Source organism: Typopeltis vanoorti, chromosome 22, assembly GCF_054136105.1.
Source record: "Typopeltis vanoorti isolate ZY-2024b chromosome 22, IOZ_Tvanoo_1.0, whole genome shotgun sequence".
In the NCBI taxonomy this organism is placed as follows: Eukaryota; Metazoa; Arthropoda; class Arachnida; order Uropygi; family Thelyphonidae; genus Typopeltis; species Typopeltis vanoorti.
In genome coordinates, this window is record NC_143570.1 from 35,741,461 (window position 1) to 35,761,842 (window position 20,382).

Genomic DNA, 20,382 nt, shown 5'->3' on the forward strand with positions numbered 1-20,382 from the left:
TATTCATTTTTTGCTGCTTGTTTTTATCATATAATTATAGTTTTTAATACCAGCGCAAAATAAGAAATCCTTTCATACTTTCTTCACTTCATATTGTATCACTTTGGAAGATCAATGTCACTGTCAATTTTTTTGCTAATTATTTTAATTACCAATACATTTTAAAATTCTCCCAGAACTTGATTGAAGATAATTATTTTATAAATTCATGAAAATCCGAATTTAAAAATTAATATAGCTTTCATCTGTTCCAAATTTAGTTTTCTTTTTTATTCATAATCTTAGTTCAAAGGTTAGTTTACAGATTGCACGAAGGTTCACACTTTTGAATTTTGCTTTATAGAGAATCATACGTAAGTCTTGAATCATATCATGTAATGCATAATTTTTATAATGTAATCTGTAGGTTTTTGCATTTCAGCTTTCTTGGTTTCCCCTAATCACTCAATACAAATCGAAATAAACGGCAGTTATGAAGTCAACTGTTATGTACATCATCATCATGCATATCAAGGATTTAGGCCTAGCATGGCCTGTTCCGGCCTTAGAAGTCATCATTTAAGAGGATGTCCTGGTTTTCTTTTTCCTAATGGTTTGTATTTTAAGGCTTGTTTTGGTAATCTTTCTGTTTTCATTCTTTGAACGTGTTCCATCAATTTATGTTTATATTTTTTTAATTTTTTCTATTACTGGTTCTTGGTTTAATTCTTTCATAATTTCTTCATTTCTTTTGTGATCAAATAGGGTATACTTTGCAGTTTTTCTCATAAACTTCATTTCTGCTGTTGTTAATCTCTGTCTTTTTGTTTTATTGTCCAGATTTCGCTTCCATACATTAAGACTGGTAGGGCTAATGTATTGTATACTTTAGTCTGGTTTGTTTTTGAACTAGGTTTGGTTTAAATATAGAGTTAATTACACCTGTTATTTTTAAATATTTCGCAATTTTTACAATTATATCTTTTTCATTTTCATATGTGATCGTACATCCTAGGTAGTTAAATGAATTCACCTGTTCTAAGATCTTGTTATCTATTACTATTTTAGTTCTTGCTGGATCTTGTCCTTTAATGGCTATAGTTTTTGATTTTTCTGTTGATATTATCATACCATAATCTTTGGATATCTCATTTAGATCTAAAATAGCTTTCTGTAGTAAATAATAATTACAAATTTCTTTAGAATTTGTAATTATTATTTGGTCGTCGGCAAAGACGAGAGTGTTTAACTTTCTCCTACAGTGTACTGTAGGAGAAAGTTTAATTCCTTGATGTAAATTTTTATTCTATTTTATTATTATTTCATTTAAGTAGATATTAAAAAGAGTTGCTGAGAGGGGACATCCCTGTCGGATCCCTTGGTTTATCTCTCTCGTATATGACAGCTCATGATTTAATCTTATTTGTATTTGATTATTTTCATATATACTTGTGATAGCTTTTAGGATATTATTTGGTATTCGTCTTTCTTTTAATATGTTAAATAATGTGTTTCTTTTAACTTTGTCAAATGCTTTTTCAAAATCAATAAATGTGATATGTGTTTCTAAATTGTATTCTCTTCTTTTCTTTATTATTAATTTTAGGCAAAAGGCCGGGTCTATACATGATCGTCCTTTTCTAAATCCATTCTGTACTTCTAAAATAAAGTTTTCAGAATATTTCATTAGTTTGCTATTTAAGATTCTGCTATATATTTTGTAACAGGAATTTAGTATACTGATACCTCTATAGTTTTTAGGGTCATCTCTATTACCTTTTTTAAAGATAGGAATCACAATTGCTTTTTTCCATTCTATTGGGGGGGGGATACCAGTTGAATAAGTTTTATTTAAAAATAATAAGAGTCTTTCTTTGAATCTAGTTCCTGCATATTTATATAGTTCTGAACCTTTCAGGCTGATTTCTAATTCTTCTTTAGTTATTTCCTTTTCATTTTCATTAATTGTTTGCCAGTTGTCTTTTTTAAAATTCTGTGTAGTAATTTAGAAATTCTTCTAATTTCAATTCGGTGTTTAATTTTATGTTTTCTTTGGTATCTGCATTTCAGTGTTTCAAAATTTTATATACATTGGGTCTTATTTTATATAAATCATGTTCTAAATTAGAAACAAATTTGTTCCATGATTCTCTATGTCTTTTTCTTACTTCTCTTTTAGCTATGGCTCTTATTCTTTTATATTCTATTTCATCTTCTAATCTTTTACTGCTTAACCATTTGTGATAGGCTTCTTTTTTCTTTTTGATTATTTCTTTCATTGTATCATCCCAGATCTTCAGTTTTTTCCTTCTATTGAATTTTTTGGTCTTTCCTAAGCTTTCATTTGCTGCTGCATTTAGTATCGTTTTTATATTAAGCCATTCTATTTCTATTTCTTCATTTTGTTTTATTTTGTCTAGATATTGGTTAATTCTTTGTTCATATAGCCATTGTACATTTGTGTCATTCAATAGTCTAGTTTTATAAACAAATGTTTCAATTTTTCTTTCTGTTCTTGTTACTTGTAGCCATTTAGGTGGTAATCTTAATTTTATTTTAACAAGGAAGTGGTCACTGCTTATTTCATATCCTCTGTGAACTCTAACATCTAGTGAAAATTTTGATGTCTTTTCATTTAGTATAAAGTAATCTAATATTGATTTCCATCCTCTTACTGCCCAAGTATATTTATGTATGTCTTTATGTTTATAGAAGGAATTCATTATTTTTAGGTTATTATAAACTACAAAGTCAATCAATTTTTTACCATTCCTGTTTAGAGTATGTTCTTCATATATTCCTATATTATTATTAATTTTCGTGTTTCCAATTCTTGCATTTAAGTCTCCTGCTAAAATTACGTAATCATTTTTATTTATTTCATTATATATGTTTTGTAGCTGATTATAAAAATCAATATTATCTTGTTCTCTTCCCTCTTCTGGGGCATATAAACCAATTATTGTTAATAGCCTCTATCTATTTTTATTCTAGCTTCTATTATTCTTTCATTCCATAATTTATAATGTTTTAACTGTTTTGAAAGGGAGTTATGAATCCAAATCATGACTCCTGCTTGTGCTCTTTGGTCTCTGTCAACTCCACTGTATATCACATTAAAATTTTCAGTTCTCATGGTTCCTTTTAATTTCTTTTTTGTTTCAGTTATTACTGCTATTTTAAAATTTCTTTCATTTAATAATTGGTCTAATTCTATTTCTTTATATGCTATTCCTCTTACATTCCAGTTTGCTATGTGTATTATATTGTGTCGTTTCCATTTTTGTTTTACCTTTTCCATTCCAGGGTCATTTCCTATAGATTCAATCCAATTATCTTTTTCTGTCAGCTTACTAGTAAAATTATGTTCTCCATGTCAGGGGACTAGCCTGACGATGGAATAGTTCAGTGGCAGGGCTGCTACCTTAAGGCTTCTGAACTAGCCTTCTTCCGAATTTAAACCCATAGGAGGAATAGGGTATATTGAAGGGGAGAGAGTAGATTATAGAAGAATTACAGTAAGGTTTATAGAGAGGGCATAGTTGTAAGGCCAGAAATGAAAAGACCCCATGGCCCTCGAGTACTGTAATAGCATAGGGGTCATAAAATAAGAAGAGTTGGCTAATAAGGCCTTATAGGAAAGATTAAAGTAAGTGGATCTTCCTCAAAGTAGTAGAAGGAGAGGAGATAGATCCAGCTAGGGGTCCATGGGAGTGCCACTTCCCTTACAATCAAGATGATTGTCCCTTATGGCTCTGTTGGTCCAAGAGTCCTTATTCAGTATATTCGGACCATCCCACCATATACGCACGCATGCACACACATGGTGGGCTCCCCTATTCGCCACCCAGGGAACACGCTCTCTAGGGGTTACAGGGTCCCCCAAGATGTACATATTTTCAGCTAATTTCGATATTATGCGGCAGTTTTGAAGTAGCTATATTTTCCTACAGTTTATCTTTAGAAACGTGTGCATGCGTCAAATTGAAATTTTATTTACAAAAGTTTCATAACAGAATTAATTCGCCTTTAATGGCTAACTCCTCCCCTCCCAAAATTATCACCACACACACACACACACACACACACACACAATACTGCTAGATAACACATGTGCACTTTCTTTGTTTGAATTCATTATTTTTCCAAAGTAATTATACCAGAGAACTTTTAATATTCCGATACCAAAATTAAATTGTGATTATTATAAATTAGCAAATTTTGTATATTTTTTTAATTTATATTATTTCCTGATAAGTATAAATCATTAAGTTATGTAATATTGGGGAAATTAATGTTTAAAAAACGGTTTCATCGTACAAAAGCAATATCAGAATAAAATGTTTTAATGTTTTTACATCTGTAAAGCAATCAGAAAGGTGAAAAATATAATAATAAAATAAAATAAATTTCTGTGTGTATTCGGCTATTGTTAGGGACGTTTTAGTGTGACTACTGGACGTGTTCATTTCTCACTGTCTCAATAATTTTCGTTAGCTTACGGACTGTTACTCGAGCAGAAAGAAATAGGGCTATAACCCCCCCCCCCCCAAAAAAAAAAGATTATGTAATACATATGTGCCTTTTCTTTTAAAGAATTCAAATCTTTTTTTTTTTTTTTTCCAAGATAATTATATCAAATTATTCATAATTTTTCGATAATAAAAATGAAACTGATCACTATAAATTAAGAAATCATTTTGGTATAACTGTTGTATTAGCCTGTAAAAGATATGTCAGTATTTTTGTGTTAAGATGTCTGTAATCAATAATGGAAAACGAAACAAGACATTCTTGATGTATTCTGCACTGTAGCTAGACCCTAGCTATAGTGCAGAATAACTTTAGCTTTTCCTCCAGCTAAGAGGATTATTATGGAGTATTTCAAAGACATAGTAATAGTTAGAATTAAAAAAATAAATGAAAATAACACTACTGAAATTTCAGCAGACCGCTGAACAACTGATTTCAGATTGCAAAGAAATAGTACAGAATTAGAAGCTTCGGCGGCGCAACAGTATTATTGCTTTATTTTATTTTATTTTTATTTTTTTGTCAAAATGGTAAACTGAAGTAATAGATTTTGAATACTGTCTATAAGCTTTCAAAGAAGTAGAAATTTTAAGTAGTTATATAATTGAGTTCCAGGAGAGGAGAAGAGTGGTAGATGCAGTAGAAAATCTTCAAAATGACAAATTTTGAATTATTTTGTATAGGATATCCTTCATGTTATACTTTCAGTATATCTACAGTGGTTACACTGGATATTATAGTAATGCGGATCCTAAAAAATAAAAAAAATAAAAAATCTGTTACAGTTTTAAGCAAAAGACAAAGGTGAAGAGTCTGATAAAATACCATTGGATATAAATTTTTGATATTAAAAATACTTACAATCAGAAACCCTGGGTAATGCAGGTTTAACATCATTTGTTGTTCACAAAAAAAAAAAAAGTTCCTGAAATTGAAATGTTACGATCCATATAACGGTATTTTGCAAGGAAAGAAAGCAAAATGTCATATTTATTTCAATAAATGTTATTTAAAAAATATAAATATTTGACGCAATATTTTAAATGAAACAAACATTTGAAAATTTGCGAAAAAAATTCTTCTATATTGTCAGTAAGGTGAAAGAACATAAAGTTATCTTGTTCCGTTACACTGATTTGAAGAATAAAAGGCAGCAAATTTACTATCACTAAATAGATTCATTGCAAAGGCTCTCTGGTCATTTCAGGATTGATTATTTTCGCACCTGTGAAATTAATTTTTATTTTTGGGAAGAGACACAATAATTGTTCAAGGGGGGGGGGATCAAATATCGTAGGACCGTAAAAGGAAATTCCAAGTAACACAGTACACGTAAAGTCAAAGGTTGTTCCACCGCAGTTAATCGGTTAACGGTTCTAAAATCGCCGTTATTGCATGATAAAAAGTAGAATGCAGATGAAGTTTTGATCCATTAAAGTTGAATTGGAACTATGCCGTGGAATCTTGTCCTGAAACAGTGCAATATTTTTGTTTTATTCAAAACGTATATAATTACTTTTCATCTTCAACAAGGAGATGAAGTATACTCCTTAAACATTTAGAAAAAAAAAAATCTTTAACAGTTAAAAGATTAAGTGAAACGAGGTGGTCCACAAGAGCTGACACTGTATTGCTTTGAAACCATCGATATAAACAAATTAAAGAGGCATTACTTGAAGTATCCATTTCTCCCCATGAAAAACCTATTTCTAAATCCCAGAGCTCATCATTGGCTGATCATTTTGACAATTCAGAAATAGCAATTTTAACAGTTGTGTGGGACAAAATTTTACAACGAATAAATGCTACTAGTAAATCTCTACAAGATCCCGATATGGATTTGTTTTTAGCTAATAATTTGTTAGTCTTTAGTTGGTTTTATTTTAGATATAAGAAATAGTTTTTGCTGCTTTAAATGAAGAAGCGAATTTATTAACAGATGAGACAAAATTTAAAGATGAGAAGGAAAGAGTGAAAAAACAAACAAAAAAAAAATGTCTCACGAAATTTCACGATCTAACAATGAGATTACATGTATATTACATGGGAAAGAAAATTTCATTGTTAATACTTTTCATGTCTTTGCAATAAGCTAATTTTGGAAATTAATGAAAGAGCAAAAAGCTATTTAGACAGATACGTTTGGCATTTTTTTTGAAGAAAAACATAGTCCAAGACAAGTACAAGACTATTTATTATTACGGGTATCTCCATGGAGTCAGTAGACTCATCGCGGGAGACCCAAACTAGCAAAACAATATCTGTCATATCTCTTCTTGAATTCATTTACAGACGAAGAGCTCACAACTAAGTCAGGCAATGAATTCCACTCATTCACCACCCTCCAGGCAAAAAACCTTGTTCTGACACCTTTGTTAACCACACTCTTCTTTAATTTCCCTTCTTGTTCTTCCATCACTATCACACAGCTGAAACATTTCCCCTGCATCAATCCTATAAAAACCTTTTAGTAATTTGAATGTTTCTATCATATCCCCTCTTCTTCGTCTATCAACCAATCTCTGCAATCCACAAACTCTCAATCTATCAATGTAGGGAGCATTTTTTATATCACTCACCAACTTGGTCACTCTTCTCTGAACCCTCTCCACAGCCTCCTCATCTCCAAGGAATCCAGGTGACCAGACCTGAGCACAGTAATCCAAATGTGGAAGTATCAATGCTTTATAAAGGGGAATAATAACCTCTTTATCTCTGGATGTCAGTGTGTTCCTCAATAACCAAGTAATCCTATGTGCAATCTTGGACACCTTAGCAATGTGTCCTCTGAACTTCATCTCCCTATCTACCAATACCCCTAAGTCCCTAGCCTCATCAATCTCTTGGAGTACCTTTCCATCGATGTAGTACACAGCTGGTAATCTTTTAATCCCAAAATGCATGACTTTACACTTTTCCACATTGAACTGACATCCATTTTCTTTTGCCCATTTTACCAGCTTATTTAAATCCTCCTGCAAACTTTCAACATCAGCTTGATTTTTTATTGCACTACACAACTTTGCATCATCAGCAAACAACTGAATATCTCCCTTTAAGCCGTTTCCTATATCATTTATATACAAATTAAACAACATTGGCCCAAGCACAGAGCCCTGAGGCACACCACTGGTCACCTGCCTCATTCTGGACTCGGCTCCTCCATACACCACCTTATGGTATCTCTCCCTGAGCCATTCTCCTATCCATATCACCAATTTAATATCCATTCCCATCTGCTCCAATTTGCCTAACAGTGTTCTATGGGGTATCCTGTCAAAAGCCTTAGCAAAATCCAGAAGTACCACTGTGTAGCCAGTTCCTTTGTCCAACTCAGATGTTATTCTATTATGAATAGTTAATAGATTGCTAAGGCAGGAGCTACCTTTAACAAAACCATGTTGGCCTCTATAGAGTATCATATCCTGATCACAGTATTAACAACATTTTACAATCTTATGGGGGCTGATACTGACTCAGAAAAATTTATTGATGAAGTTAAGCAAATTTTAATAATGATAAAGGAAGAAAATTCTTCAATTAAAAATATGTACAAATTTATAAACGATGGGTTAAGGTCTACTTTTCCAAATGTAGAAACAATTCTAAAAATATTTTTGACGTTGCCTATTTCAAATGCAAGTGCTGAATGCTCATCTTCAGTGTTGAAACAAATAAAAAATTTAAATAGCAACTTGCACCAAAATAAAACAAGTGACCTGTTGTTATTATGCATTGAATCAGATGTAATAGACTCGATTAATTATATCATTTTAGATATATTTGCTAACACCAAAGCCAGAAAAAAAACTTTTAGTTATTAATTTTTTTTTTAAATTTAAATTTGAATTGATTTATTTTTATATATATAAATTTTTAAATGCAAATATATGTATACCAATGTTGTGTTATTTTTAGTGTATTGAAATGAGTTATTATGTAAATATCGACTTTTATTTTCAATAAACTAAAAAAAAAAAAAAAAGTCTTGTTCTTTTGGGGCCTCATTATGATGTTGCACCTAGGGCCTCAAAAAGTATAAATGCGTCCCTGAGTGTTTCCACATCACACTGAAAACCAGGTGACCAAGTCTGAGCACAGTAGTCCATATGTGGTCTGCCAATGCCTTATATAGAGGCACCACCTCCTTATCCCTACATTAAGGGGGTAGTAGTGCAGTACACCGTACAGTAGTACAATGTGCAGTATTTGCAACATTTGCAATGTGCCCTCAGAACTTCAGTCCACTGTCTACCATCATTCCAAGATCCTGAATCTCATCCACTTCCTGAAGTTCAGCTCCACCAATACAGTATGTAGCCTCATATCTCTGTATTCCAAATTGTAACACCTTGTATTTATTAATACTGCAATCCCACTCATTTGTCCAAGCTGAACGTCTGTTCTAATATTCCTATAAAGAATTATCAGCACTACTCCTGATAATTTTACCAAACTTTGCATCATCAGCAAACATTTGAAGATCCCCAGTGAATTCACCTGAAATATCATTAACAAATAAATTAAACAGTAGGGCCCAAGAACAGAACCTTGATGCATGCCACTGGTCACCTTCTTTTCTGAGATGCTGCTCCATCATGCACAACTTGCTGGTATCATTCATTGAGCCAATCTCTGAGATATCTATTCCTGTCCTCTGCAGCTTGTACACCAACTTATCATGTGGTAATCTATCAAATGCTTTTGCAAAGTCCAGTAATATCACTGGACAGTAACATTCGTATAACGTGGATGTTAGGTTCCATAGAAATGCCGCGTTATGTGAAACGCATTATGCGAGACTCAGATCACATAGAAAAAAGTAGGGTTATGTTCCGAAATCGATTTTTTTTAAAAATTATATAAACAACAACAACAACAAGATCATCATCTTCTTTTCAGCCATTTTCTGTCCACTGCTGGACGAAGGCCTGCCTCCTCCAGTTCTTTCCACCTTCCTCTGTTCTTGGCAATGGTTAACCAACTTTCCCCAATAAACTCTGACAATTCATCACTCCATCTTCTTTTAGGATGCCCTTGGCTTCGTTTCACTTCTTTAGGAATCCAGTTCATAAGTATAGTGGTCCATCGCTCATCTTCTCTTCTGGATGAATGTCCGGCCCATTTCCATTTTAGTTGCTTGTAGTGAAGAATGATGTCAGTGATGCGAGTCTGGCTTCTTATCCAGGTGTTTCGCTTCTTATCTTTAATGTGATGCCTAGCATCAACCTCTCCATTTTTCTTTGAGTTGTTAATTTATTTGCCAGTGCTCTTGTTAGCAACCAAGTTTCGCAACCATATGAGATGACTGGAGGTATACACTGGTTAAATGTCTTCCTTTTTAAACAGAGTGGGACATCATCGTTTTGAAAAATGTTTTTCAATTTTCTGAATGCACTCCAGGCAAGTTGAACTCTCCTATTTATTTCTTTTTGGAGTCCACAGTTTAGGTCAATGAGATGACCTAAGTATGTATATGAAGCGACTCTTTCCAAAAAATTGTTTTCTATTATTATGTTTTTTGGTGTTACTAAACAATTAAACATGATTTTAGTTTTTTCTCTGTTTATCTTTAGACCGACTTTTCTGCTTTCATGATATAGGTCTTCTATCATTATATTAAGGTCTTCTGGAGTGTTTGCAAAAATTATGATATCATCTGCATATCTTAGATGTGTTAAGTTTCTGTTATTAATTTTTATACCAAGGTTTGTCCAGTTTATATTATTAAATATTTCTTGAAGGACTGCTGTAAAGATTTTGGGTGATAGAAAGTCCCCTTGTCGGACACCTTTTTTCAATTGATATTTTATTGCTACTCATGTGAAGTTGGATTGTTGTTGTTGCAGTGAGGTATATTGCCTGGAGGAGGTCCGTATATTCTCCAGGAACTCCCTTATTCTGGAGTGCATTGATTATTGCATTAGTTTTGATGGAATCAAATGCTTTTTCATAATCAATGAAGGCTAAACAGAGAGGCAATTGGTTTTCTTCTGCTTTTTCTATTATTTGTTTTACTGCATGAATATGAACAGCTGTGTTGAAGCCTTTACGGAATCCTGCTTGTTCTACAGGTTGATTTGAGTTTAGAAGAGGTGTTAACCTATTTATTATTACTTTTGTGAGAATTTTGTACAGATTAGCAAGAATACTAATTGGTCTATAGTTCTTTACTTCTTCTTTGTCCCCTTTTTTAAATAACAGTATTAGAGTAGCATTTTTCCAATTTTCCGGTATCTTTGGAAAATACCGGAAAATTGGAAAAATTTTCCAATTTTCCGGTACCTAGGCATAAATTTAGTAAGTTTGTGACATGGTGAATTATATTGTTTCCACCCCATTTAATTAATTCTATGTGAATTAGGTCTTCACCAGGACATTTTCCATTTTTCATTTGTTTTAATGCTTGTTTTATTTCATCTGAAGTGAATGGGTGGGTGAATTCCATATGCAATGGAGAGGAGTTATTTATATTTGATTTATCTGTTGAAGGATCACTATAGAGTTCTTTATAAAATTCTTCTAGCCTGTGTAGGATTTGTTCTTGGTTCCTTATGGTAGTTCCATTCTTATCTTTTATTGCATTATTTGACTTTTGCCAACTGATAAATATTTTCTTAGTATTTTCATATTTTTATTGTTTTCGATTGTTTCTTTTATTTTTTTAGTGTTATAAGATCTTATTTCATTTCTCATCTTTTTCCTAATTATTTTGCATAGTTCTGCATATTCTATTTTAGAAATTAAGTTTTTGTCTTGTTTCATATTTCGTCTCTTTTTTAGTAGTTGTAGGGTTCCTCTGAAAGTTTAGGGTCTTTTTGTTGTTTGTTGTTTTTGAATTCGTTGGCTGTTGAGATTATTACTTCCGTTAGGTTTTTGCTTATTTTATTTATGTCTTCTTCAAATATATTTATTAAGTCTAGTTTTTGATTGAGTTTTTCTTCGTAATCCTTCTTGTTTTCGATAGGGTTTAAGTCAAAACTTCTTGATTTTTTGTTGTTTAGCCATTTTATTCTTTCCGACTTGGGGTTTATTTTAATTTTGGCCTCTGACCAGTCTGTGGTCACTTCCTGTTTTTACTTGATTTAGTACTGAAGTATCTTGAAATATTTCTTTATTATTGCACAGTATATAATCTATTTCATTTTTTATTTCTCTGTTTGGACTTCTCCATGTCCATTTTCTTTTGAGGGCTTTCTTAAAAAATGTATTCATAACATAAAGCTTGTTACTGATAGAGAATTCTGTAAGAGCCATTCCTGAGTTGCTGCTTGTACCATATATATATATATGGCCCTATTGTATCTATTTGGTGAATGGGATGACCTACTTTTGCATTAAAATCGCCCATTACTATAGTAAAGTTTTGATTGCTATTTCTTTTTTTATCTAGAGTGTGCTGCAGTGAGTCATAAAATGCATCTATCTCTTCATCAGCATGGGATGAGGTGGGAGCATATATTTGGATGATCCTGATTTTAATTTTAGAGTTTATTTTAAGTGTAACAACAACATATCCAACAAAAAATATTTTTATTTAATTCAGGTAATTCATGTAAGTTAAGAAAACATAAACTACAAAACAAAATACATAGTGTAAACTTATAAAAATATAAATTGTATGTAAACTTCATTGCTTATAATGCATAAAATGCTTTAGTCAAAAAAAAATAAAGTGCATATTTTAATCATCATCACTGTCTTCAAAACTAACATTTTGTAGATGTTCTTTATTTACGAGTTGCCGGACGTCGTCATCACTTGAAATCTCTTGGACATCATCAGTATAATTCTCATTGCATACTTTGGCTGGTTTAGTTCAAGAATCAGTAATAAGACCTTGCTTACCACTATGCTGCAATTTTTTATTACGGTCATAATATGGAGCTAAACAAATATCCAATTGCCTCGTGAATTTTCCAGAGTGCTCCATTGAGAGATCATTATCCTCAAAATAACTTCCTAACTTTCGAGCCAAGTCCAATCCTTCTGATAAGATCCAAGACTACGGTTGCAAATTGCCGACCGATTAGCATATCAGGAGTCGTTGTCAAGGTCTTGGAGAAAGTAGTCAAGGGAAAAATACAGGAATGGATTGATGAAAATGAGATACTGTACGAGGGACAGCATGGCTTTGTGAAGGGTATATCATGCCTCAGTAACTTGCTCAAGTTTTATAACACAGCGACGGCTGAACTGGATAAGGGTAATGGGTTTACAGTGATACTGCTGGACCTGGCTAAGGCATTTGACAGGATACCACATGGAATTCTAATCCGTAAACTACAACATATGGAAATGGATATAGGGTTGGTGAGATGGATAGGTGGGTGGTTGATGGAGAGATATCAGAGAGTAGTTTATTCAGGAGTAGAATCCAAAAGACAGCCTGTGACTAGTGGTGTGTCGCAGGGTTCTGTTCTTGGACCACTGCTGTTTAATTTGTTCATTAACGATATAGGGAAGGATCTAAGAGAAACAGTTCATTTATTCGCTGATGATGCAAAGTTGGGTAGGGCAATAGTGAATGCAGAAGATGTCAAAATCTTGCAGGACGACTTGGATAGATTGGAGTTCTAGGCTAAGGAGAATGGATGTCAATTTAATGTTGTCAATTGTGACAAAATGTAAGGTTATGCATTTTGGGGCGAAAAGATTAGCAGCAGTATACCACATTGGTGGAACTGTACTCCAGGAGATTGATGAGGGCAGGGACTTGGGAGTGTTGGTGGATAGGGAGATGAAGTTTAGGGGGCACATTGCAAATGTAGCTAAATCAGCTCATCAACTCACTTGGTTGTTGAAAAGTACCTTGATGAGCCGAGACAAGCAAGTTATTGTACTTCTGTACTGAGCCTTGATAAGACCTCATCTCGACTACTGTGCCCAGATTTGGTCACCTTGGTTCCTTCTTGATGTGGAGGAAGTGGAGAGGATCCAGAGGCAGGTGACTAAGATGATAGCAGGTCTATGGAATGAACCATATGAGAACAGGTTGAAGATTTGTGGGTTGCAGAAATTGGTTGATAGGTGGAAAAGGGGAGATATGATTGAGACATTCAAATTGCTAAAGGGTTTCTATAGGATTAATTCAGGGGATATTTTTGAAATCAGGACTGGTGGTGGGAGAACCAGGGGACACCTATGGAAGCTGGGCAAGAGTGTCGTTAGCAGGGGTGTTAGAGCTGGGTTCTTTACTTTTAGAGTGGTAAATGAGTGGAATAAGCTGCTGGAGTCTGTTGTGGGTGCTATGACAGTGAGTGAGTTCAAGACAACATATGATAGATACTGTGAAAATGTCATATAGTTGTGTGGACATAATGTTTAGGGCCTCCCTCGATGAGTCTAAGGACTCCTTGGAGTTGCCCATAGTAATAGTAATAATTTCTTTAAACTGAATTCTTTAACAGATTCATCAAAATCAGAATCTTCGGCAGAACTTTCCCCGCCATTTGGGTCGACGTCATCTATTAATTGTACTGGTTACGCCTAATTTAAATCCATTTCCCCATCAATTAATTCACTAATTTCATTTTCAACCATATTGCAAAAGCCCTCTAAGTGGCCATAACTATTAAAATAAAATTTTTATCTAAAAAAAACATTGCATATTGTATGTAACTCACCAGAAAATGAAGTGTTCACCTTGAGATTAACACACTTATGATTTTTAATGCACTTTCCTGGCGGAAAACGAAGACAACTTTCAACAATAAACACTTTATACTGTGAACAATTGACGTACATGCCTGCTAAAGTGTATTTCCCCTAATATAAATTCTTTTCTTATAACTACATGCGCGATATGGGCAGACTCATATTTAACAAAGATAAAATTTGATTTTTAAGTCACGCGTTGAAAAGATAAAGGGTTACTACAATTTGTAGACCGCGTTATATCTGAATCGCTTTGTATAAGTACTGCGTTATACAAGGGTTACCTGTATATGATTCTCCTTTATCCAACATATTCATCATCTTATCATGAAACATGAGTAGATTGCTAAAATAAGACTTGCCCTTCATGAACCCATGGTGATCATCATAAAGAATGTTATGTCCATCAATCCATTTCTGTTCTATTCTATTCCTAACTAGCTTCTTCGGTAATTTACCACAACTGCAGATATACAAACCAGTCTACAATTGGAAACTTCTGTCCTAGAAACATGCTTGTAGAGAGGTACTATTTTGCTTTCTTTCCACTCCTTAGGAACCTCACTCCAAGACTTACCTTAATTAAATAAACAGGTTAAGGGCATAGCTAACTCTTTTGCACATTCTTTAAAAATACATGGTGATATAATCATCCATTCTTCTACATGTTCACACGACTATGATATACACTGATGGAAGTGTTCATTAAATAATTCCACTATGTCACTCTGCTACCATAACTATCCACCAGTGTTAACCTGGCATGATTATTTTTCCTCTTGCGTGCCTCATTCCAGAAAAATTCCCTTGGATTATCTTTGACCTGGCCTCTAGTCTCCTCAAAATGTTTCTATATGCCTGCTGGGATTCATTTCCTACTCTGTTGTTTAGATCTCCATCAAGGTCTAATTTTTTCCATTTTCTTTATACAGTGGAACCTCGGTTGTCGAATGCCTCTGTTCTCGAACAGTTCGGTTCCCGAACATATTTTCCGAACAAAAAACGCCCCGGTTTCCAAACAGAATTTTGGCTCCCTTTGATTTTCTTTGTGTTTTGTTGATTTTTTTTTTTTTTTTTTTTTTTTTCATTATTAATTAAGCCACCAATGGGCCACAGAAGAATAGTGATAGCAGCAAAGCAAAAAGAAAAGTTGTTAGAACCATGATAGAGATGAAAAAAGAAATCATATTCAAACATGAAAATGGCGTTTGTGTCTCAAATCTTGCTATGCAGTTTGATATGGCAAAATCAACGATATGTACAATACTCAAAAATAAAGAGGCGATCAAGAGAGCTGATGTTGCAAGAGGAGTGAAAGTTCTTACTAAACAAAGATTGCAGACAATTGAAGAAGTGGAAAAATTGTTGCTGATTTGGATAAACGAGAAGCAGTTAGCTGGTGATAGTATTTCTGAGGCTATAATTTATGAAAAAGCGAGGCGATTACATGATGACCTGTTAAAGAAAAACCCTAGTATGAGTGCTGATGTGTTCAAAGCTAGTAGAGGGTGGTTTGAGAAATTTAAGAGGAGAAGCAGCATACATAGTGTGGTTAGGCATGGAGAGGCTGCGAGTTCGAACCAAGAAGCTGCTGAGATATATGTGCAAGAATTTAGTGACTATGTAAAGACTGAGGGTTTTCTTACCTAACAAGTGTTCATCTGTGATGACTGGCCTATTTTGGAAAAAATTGCCAAAGAGGACCTGCATCTCTCAGGAGGAAAAAGCATTGCCAATGAAGGACGGGCTGACTCTTTTGCTATGTGAAAACGCAAGTGGGGACTTCAAGGTCAAGCCATTGCTTGTGTACCATTCTGAGAATCCGAGAATATTTAAGAAAAATAACATGAAAAATTTGCCAATTAGATGCCTTCTTGTGATGGACAATGCTCCTGCTCACCCTCCAGGCTTGGTGGGCGAGTTAGTGGAGGAGTCTGATTTTATCACAGTGAAGTTCCTGCTCCCTAACACAACTTCTCTAATTCAGCCCATGGACCAGCAGGTCATTTCAAACTAAGAAAGTCTACACCAAAGCACTGTTTCAAAGGTGTTTAGAGGTGATCTCTGATACAGAATTAACACTTGGAGAATTCTGGAAAAATCACTTCAACATCCTCCATTGCTTAAGTATCCTTGACAAAGCCTGGCCTCAGGTGAATTACAGGACGATGAACTCGGCCTGGAGGAAATTGTGGCCAGACTGTGTAACAGACAGAGACATTGAGGCTGAGCATGTTGCTCTTGTCGATGATATTGTGTCTCTGGGCAAAAGCATGAGCTTGGAAGTTGACAGTGCTGATGTGGAGGATCACAGGAATGAGCTCACTACAGAAGAACTGGAATGCCTTCAGAAGGAGCAGCAAAAGACGGAGGTGGAGGAAATGTCTTCAGACACAGTGGAAGGAATTGAGGATGTTCCTAGTTCTTTGATCAAAGAAATGTGTGCAAAATGAGTCTTTGATAAGTCTTTGGACTCCCTGGAGGTGTCTAATAATAATAATAATAAAATGGGGTGAGGTGCAAAGTGTTGTGGCAAGATATCACCCTCACAAAGCTGTAGCAAACCGCATCATAAACCATTTAAATGATAGTACCATGTCTCACTTCAGAAACATTTTAAAACACAGGCAAAAACAAATGTCATTGGACAGGTTTATAGTGGGACAGAGGCCCAGTGTGTCTCAAGCAGAGTCGAATGGTGCCAAGAGACAGAAAAGAGAAAAAACCCCAGAAGGACAGTAACCTGATGTTTTTATGGAAGGGGACTCACCTCCTTCCACTTATGCCATCAACTCTCCTCCATATGTATAGTTAAAGTGAAGTTAAATTTTCATTTTTATTTTATCTATTTATTGTGTTTATTCTTTTTATGTAAGATTTTATGCATTTTCATTATGTTTGTATATGATCTTATGCATGAAGTACTGTCGTAAAGGTTTAAATAAACAATCATCTGGGGTTTGGGAACAAAGTTTGACAACCGAAGTTACACTGTATTACCTTCCTGCTCTAATGACTCGAAAAATTGTTCTATTTATGAAGTTTGCCTACATAATTCTACTTGAGACTGCCTTCCAATCAAAAATTTTATCTTCATGTTTGGTATCGAGTGCTATTGCTACTCCTTCCTTTCCTTGATTGTTACTGCCTAAATAGCAAGACTCTGAACAGGACAGTTTAGAGGAATGAAGATCAATATGGATGATACAAGAACATATAGAAACTGCAATAACTGCCTAATACTGAACTGACACCCACTCAGATTTTTACCTGTCCAGCAATTACAGCAACCTTGCAAGCAATAGACCCTAATCCTGAACAATAGCTCTATGCAAACAAAATCATCGACATAGCCAAAGCAGTGCAAGGAACACATGGAAATATCTAAGACTCATCAAACGACAAGACAACAACATCATATAAGATCTCACCTGTTTTTGTTTTGTCTCAGCAATGCCAATTATGTAGACATAGTACTTTTCCAGTTCTTCTGCAAGTTCAGTTTCCTTTTCATTGACCCCCCCCCCCATACTGATGGCCTCCTCTTCAATTCTTTTGACATCGGATTTGTTGCTGTTATTGCTCTTCTTCTTCTAGGTGTTGAGTTTGTTCCAGTAGTAGCTGACTTTTCACTGTTTACCCTGGTTCCCTGGTGAAAACAGCAGAGTGAATTGTTTAACTGGTCATCGTCTTGCCCAATGAAATCTCATCATGTTGTCATACGTATTTGTCATTAAAGCCAGTAGAGAGCAAAATTTAGTCAGTAAAGTCCCAAATTGCCAGCCCATTCTCATTTGTTTAGTATCCAGTGGATACCTACTAATTTGTGCACCGCATGGTGAGGATTGGGCATTAGATCAGAAGTCCCAGTCACCTCTATGCATTCCTTAAATGTGATGTGGAGGTCTTCTCCCAGTTTGGCTTTGACTCTTAAGCAATCCCCAAAATGTTTCTATATGCCTAGGGGATTTTGTTTCCTACTCTGCTGTTTGGATCTCTGACAAGGACCACTTTTTCCATTTTCTGTATGTCAACTTCCTATTCTAATTACTCAAATTACTCCATTTCTTCCTTAGGAGAATCTTCTAGGAAAACCCAGCCATATTACTAACATATAATAGTATTTCTTGTTGCTTTTGTTCATTACAATTTGATTTGTTTCACTTACTAATTGCTGCATGCAAAGTGTAACATGTTGTTTTGCTCTAACCATTCTAGTTTTGAAATCCAGTGAAATATAAGCTAGTTAATAAACATCCTTTTATATATAGTGTGTGTGTGTGTGTGTGTGTGTGTGTGTGTGTGTGTGTGTGTGTGTGTGTGTGTGTGTGTGTGTGTGTGTGTGTGTGTGTGTGTTGGAATACCATTAAAATAAGTTATGAATAAAAATTAGAGACCTAACAATCATTACTAGTTCTTTATCATCTATAAAAGAACTAGTATGGAAAGAATAATGTTTTGCTTTCATGGTATCTTGTGCATAGCCAGAGTATATATTCTATGAAGTGATTGTAATATTGTAGGATAAATATATAAAACTCAGGAACCTTAACCCATCCACTGTGATTAATAGATATCCGTCATGATTTTGAAATTTAAAATTTTTCTTTTTTTCTTATTTACAAAATTTTATGAGATTTTTCTTTATATAGTTGCCCACATTGACTTACTTAATTGAAGAGAAGGGACCTCTGCAATAAAGGAGAAAACCTTTTTTGAGGACGTCTCTTTCCTTTAAATTCCCTTTTAGAGTGAATTGGTATGTTGATTGTTATAAGCTTTCTGCTCGGTAAGAAAGTAACTACATTAGGATAATTTAATAAATAGTGTAATTTTTCATCTTTCAGGAATGTCCTACTCCTAAGAAGCGAAACAGAAAATCTCAGAATGCAAATCAGTGTTACTCATCTTCTCCTATAGTAATCATAATTGAGGATCTGGAAGCTTATAATCCATGTATTTTACAGGAGTATATTATAATCTGCAGGTAAAATGTTCTTTTCAATTGCTACTTAAAAATAAATCTAAAAAGAAAGTATCAATCAACATAATTAACTTAATATAGAAACTTGTAATGTTGTGGGTCCAGATTTTGTTATAAAAAGAACCACAAAACATTGCAGGTTTTTGTTCTGAGTCATAGATCTTCATTCATTTCCAAACATTAGGCAAGAACTACTATAAACTTGAAATCACACAGATGTTTTTTTTTTTTTAAGAAGATTCTGTTTTATTTGTATTTGGCTGCTTTATATTTTATTCCTGTTACTGATGCAGAATTTACTTGATATTTTTTATATCAGAGTCTAAATTTGAAATGAAAGTTTTTTTGTATATCAGACCCTCACAAAAGGTTGCAGAACCTATAGCACTTCAGTGTCTTGTAGGCAAGAATGTAAAAAAAAAAAAAACTTATTGTTAATCATGTTTCTTGTAGAGATAAGTCTTCTGGGGAGACACAGATGGACTGTCTGACAGAACAGGAGTAGATGGAATAAAAGAGAAGGAAAAGAAGCTGATTTGGGCAGGTTTGAAGTAGGACAGTAAATGAATGTTGACAAGCAGCAGCTTGGAAGAAAGTGGAAGCATGATGGTGGCCAATTCTTCAAAACATTATCTGTGAGAATAGCTATGGAAGAGGCATAAGGCAGAAATAGAACATCTACGAGAGAGAGAGAGAGTGATCAGAGAGAATCTGTGTGGATATGGTCATTAGTTAATATGATTGCCTTCTGTTGAATGGTGTCAGGCATTAGTAGGGAGATTTTGTGCACTATCCCAAATGCTTGAGTAGTATTCCAAGGTTGAACTGATTTGTCATGTTGCAAAAGTGAGCAACGTATAGTTCACAGGACTACTTGGATGTTGAAGAGCATTTTGACAGGTAGAAAGTTGAAGCTTATTATCCTGCTTTATAAAGTTTTAATATAGTTATATCTTGACTACTATTAAGAATGAAAAAGTGGTAGAGAAGATCTAGAGGCAGACAATCAAGATGGTGACAGCTCTGCGGAATGCTCACCATGAGGATATTTTTTTTGAAGGCATGCGAGTTACAAATTGAATTAATAGGCAGAAAAGAGAATACATGATAGAAATATTACATGGAGTCTTTCACAGGATAAAGTATGGGATTAAATAATTGCAAAACATCAGATCATTGATAGACCTGACAAGAGAAATAAAAACAAGGTGTCCCATGTAAAAAAAAAA

General features: G+C 34.1%; 1 protein-coding gene across 1 annotated transcript in view; it reads left to right on the forward strand.

The window, feature by feature from the left end:
* Positions 1-20,382, forward strand: part of Orc3 (origin recognition complex subunit 3) — a 283,514-nt gene that overhangs the window by 80,089 nt on the left and 183,043 nt on the right. The window contains exon 7 of the mRNA XM_090412057.1: positions 19,017-19,156. Coding sequence (XP_090268183.1) covers positions 19,017-19,156 — 140 coding nt within the window. The remainder of the gene's footprint in view (positions 1-19,016; positions 19,157-20,382) is intronic.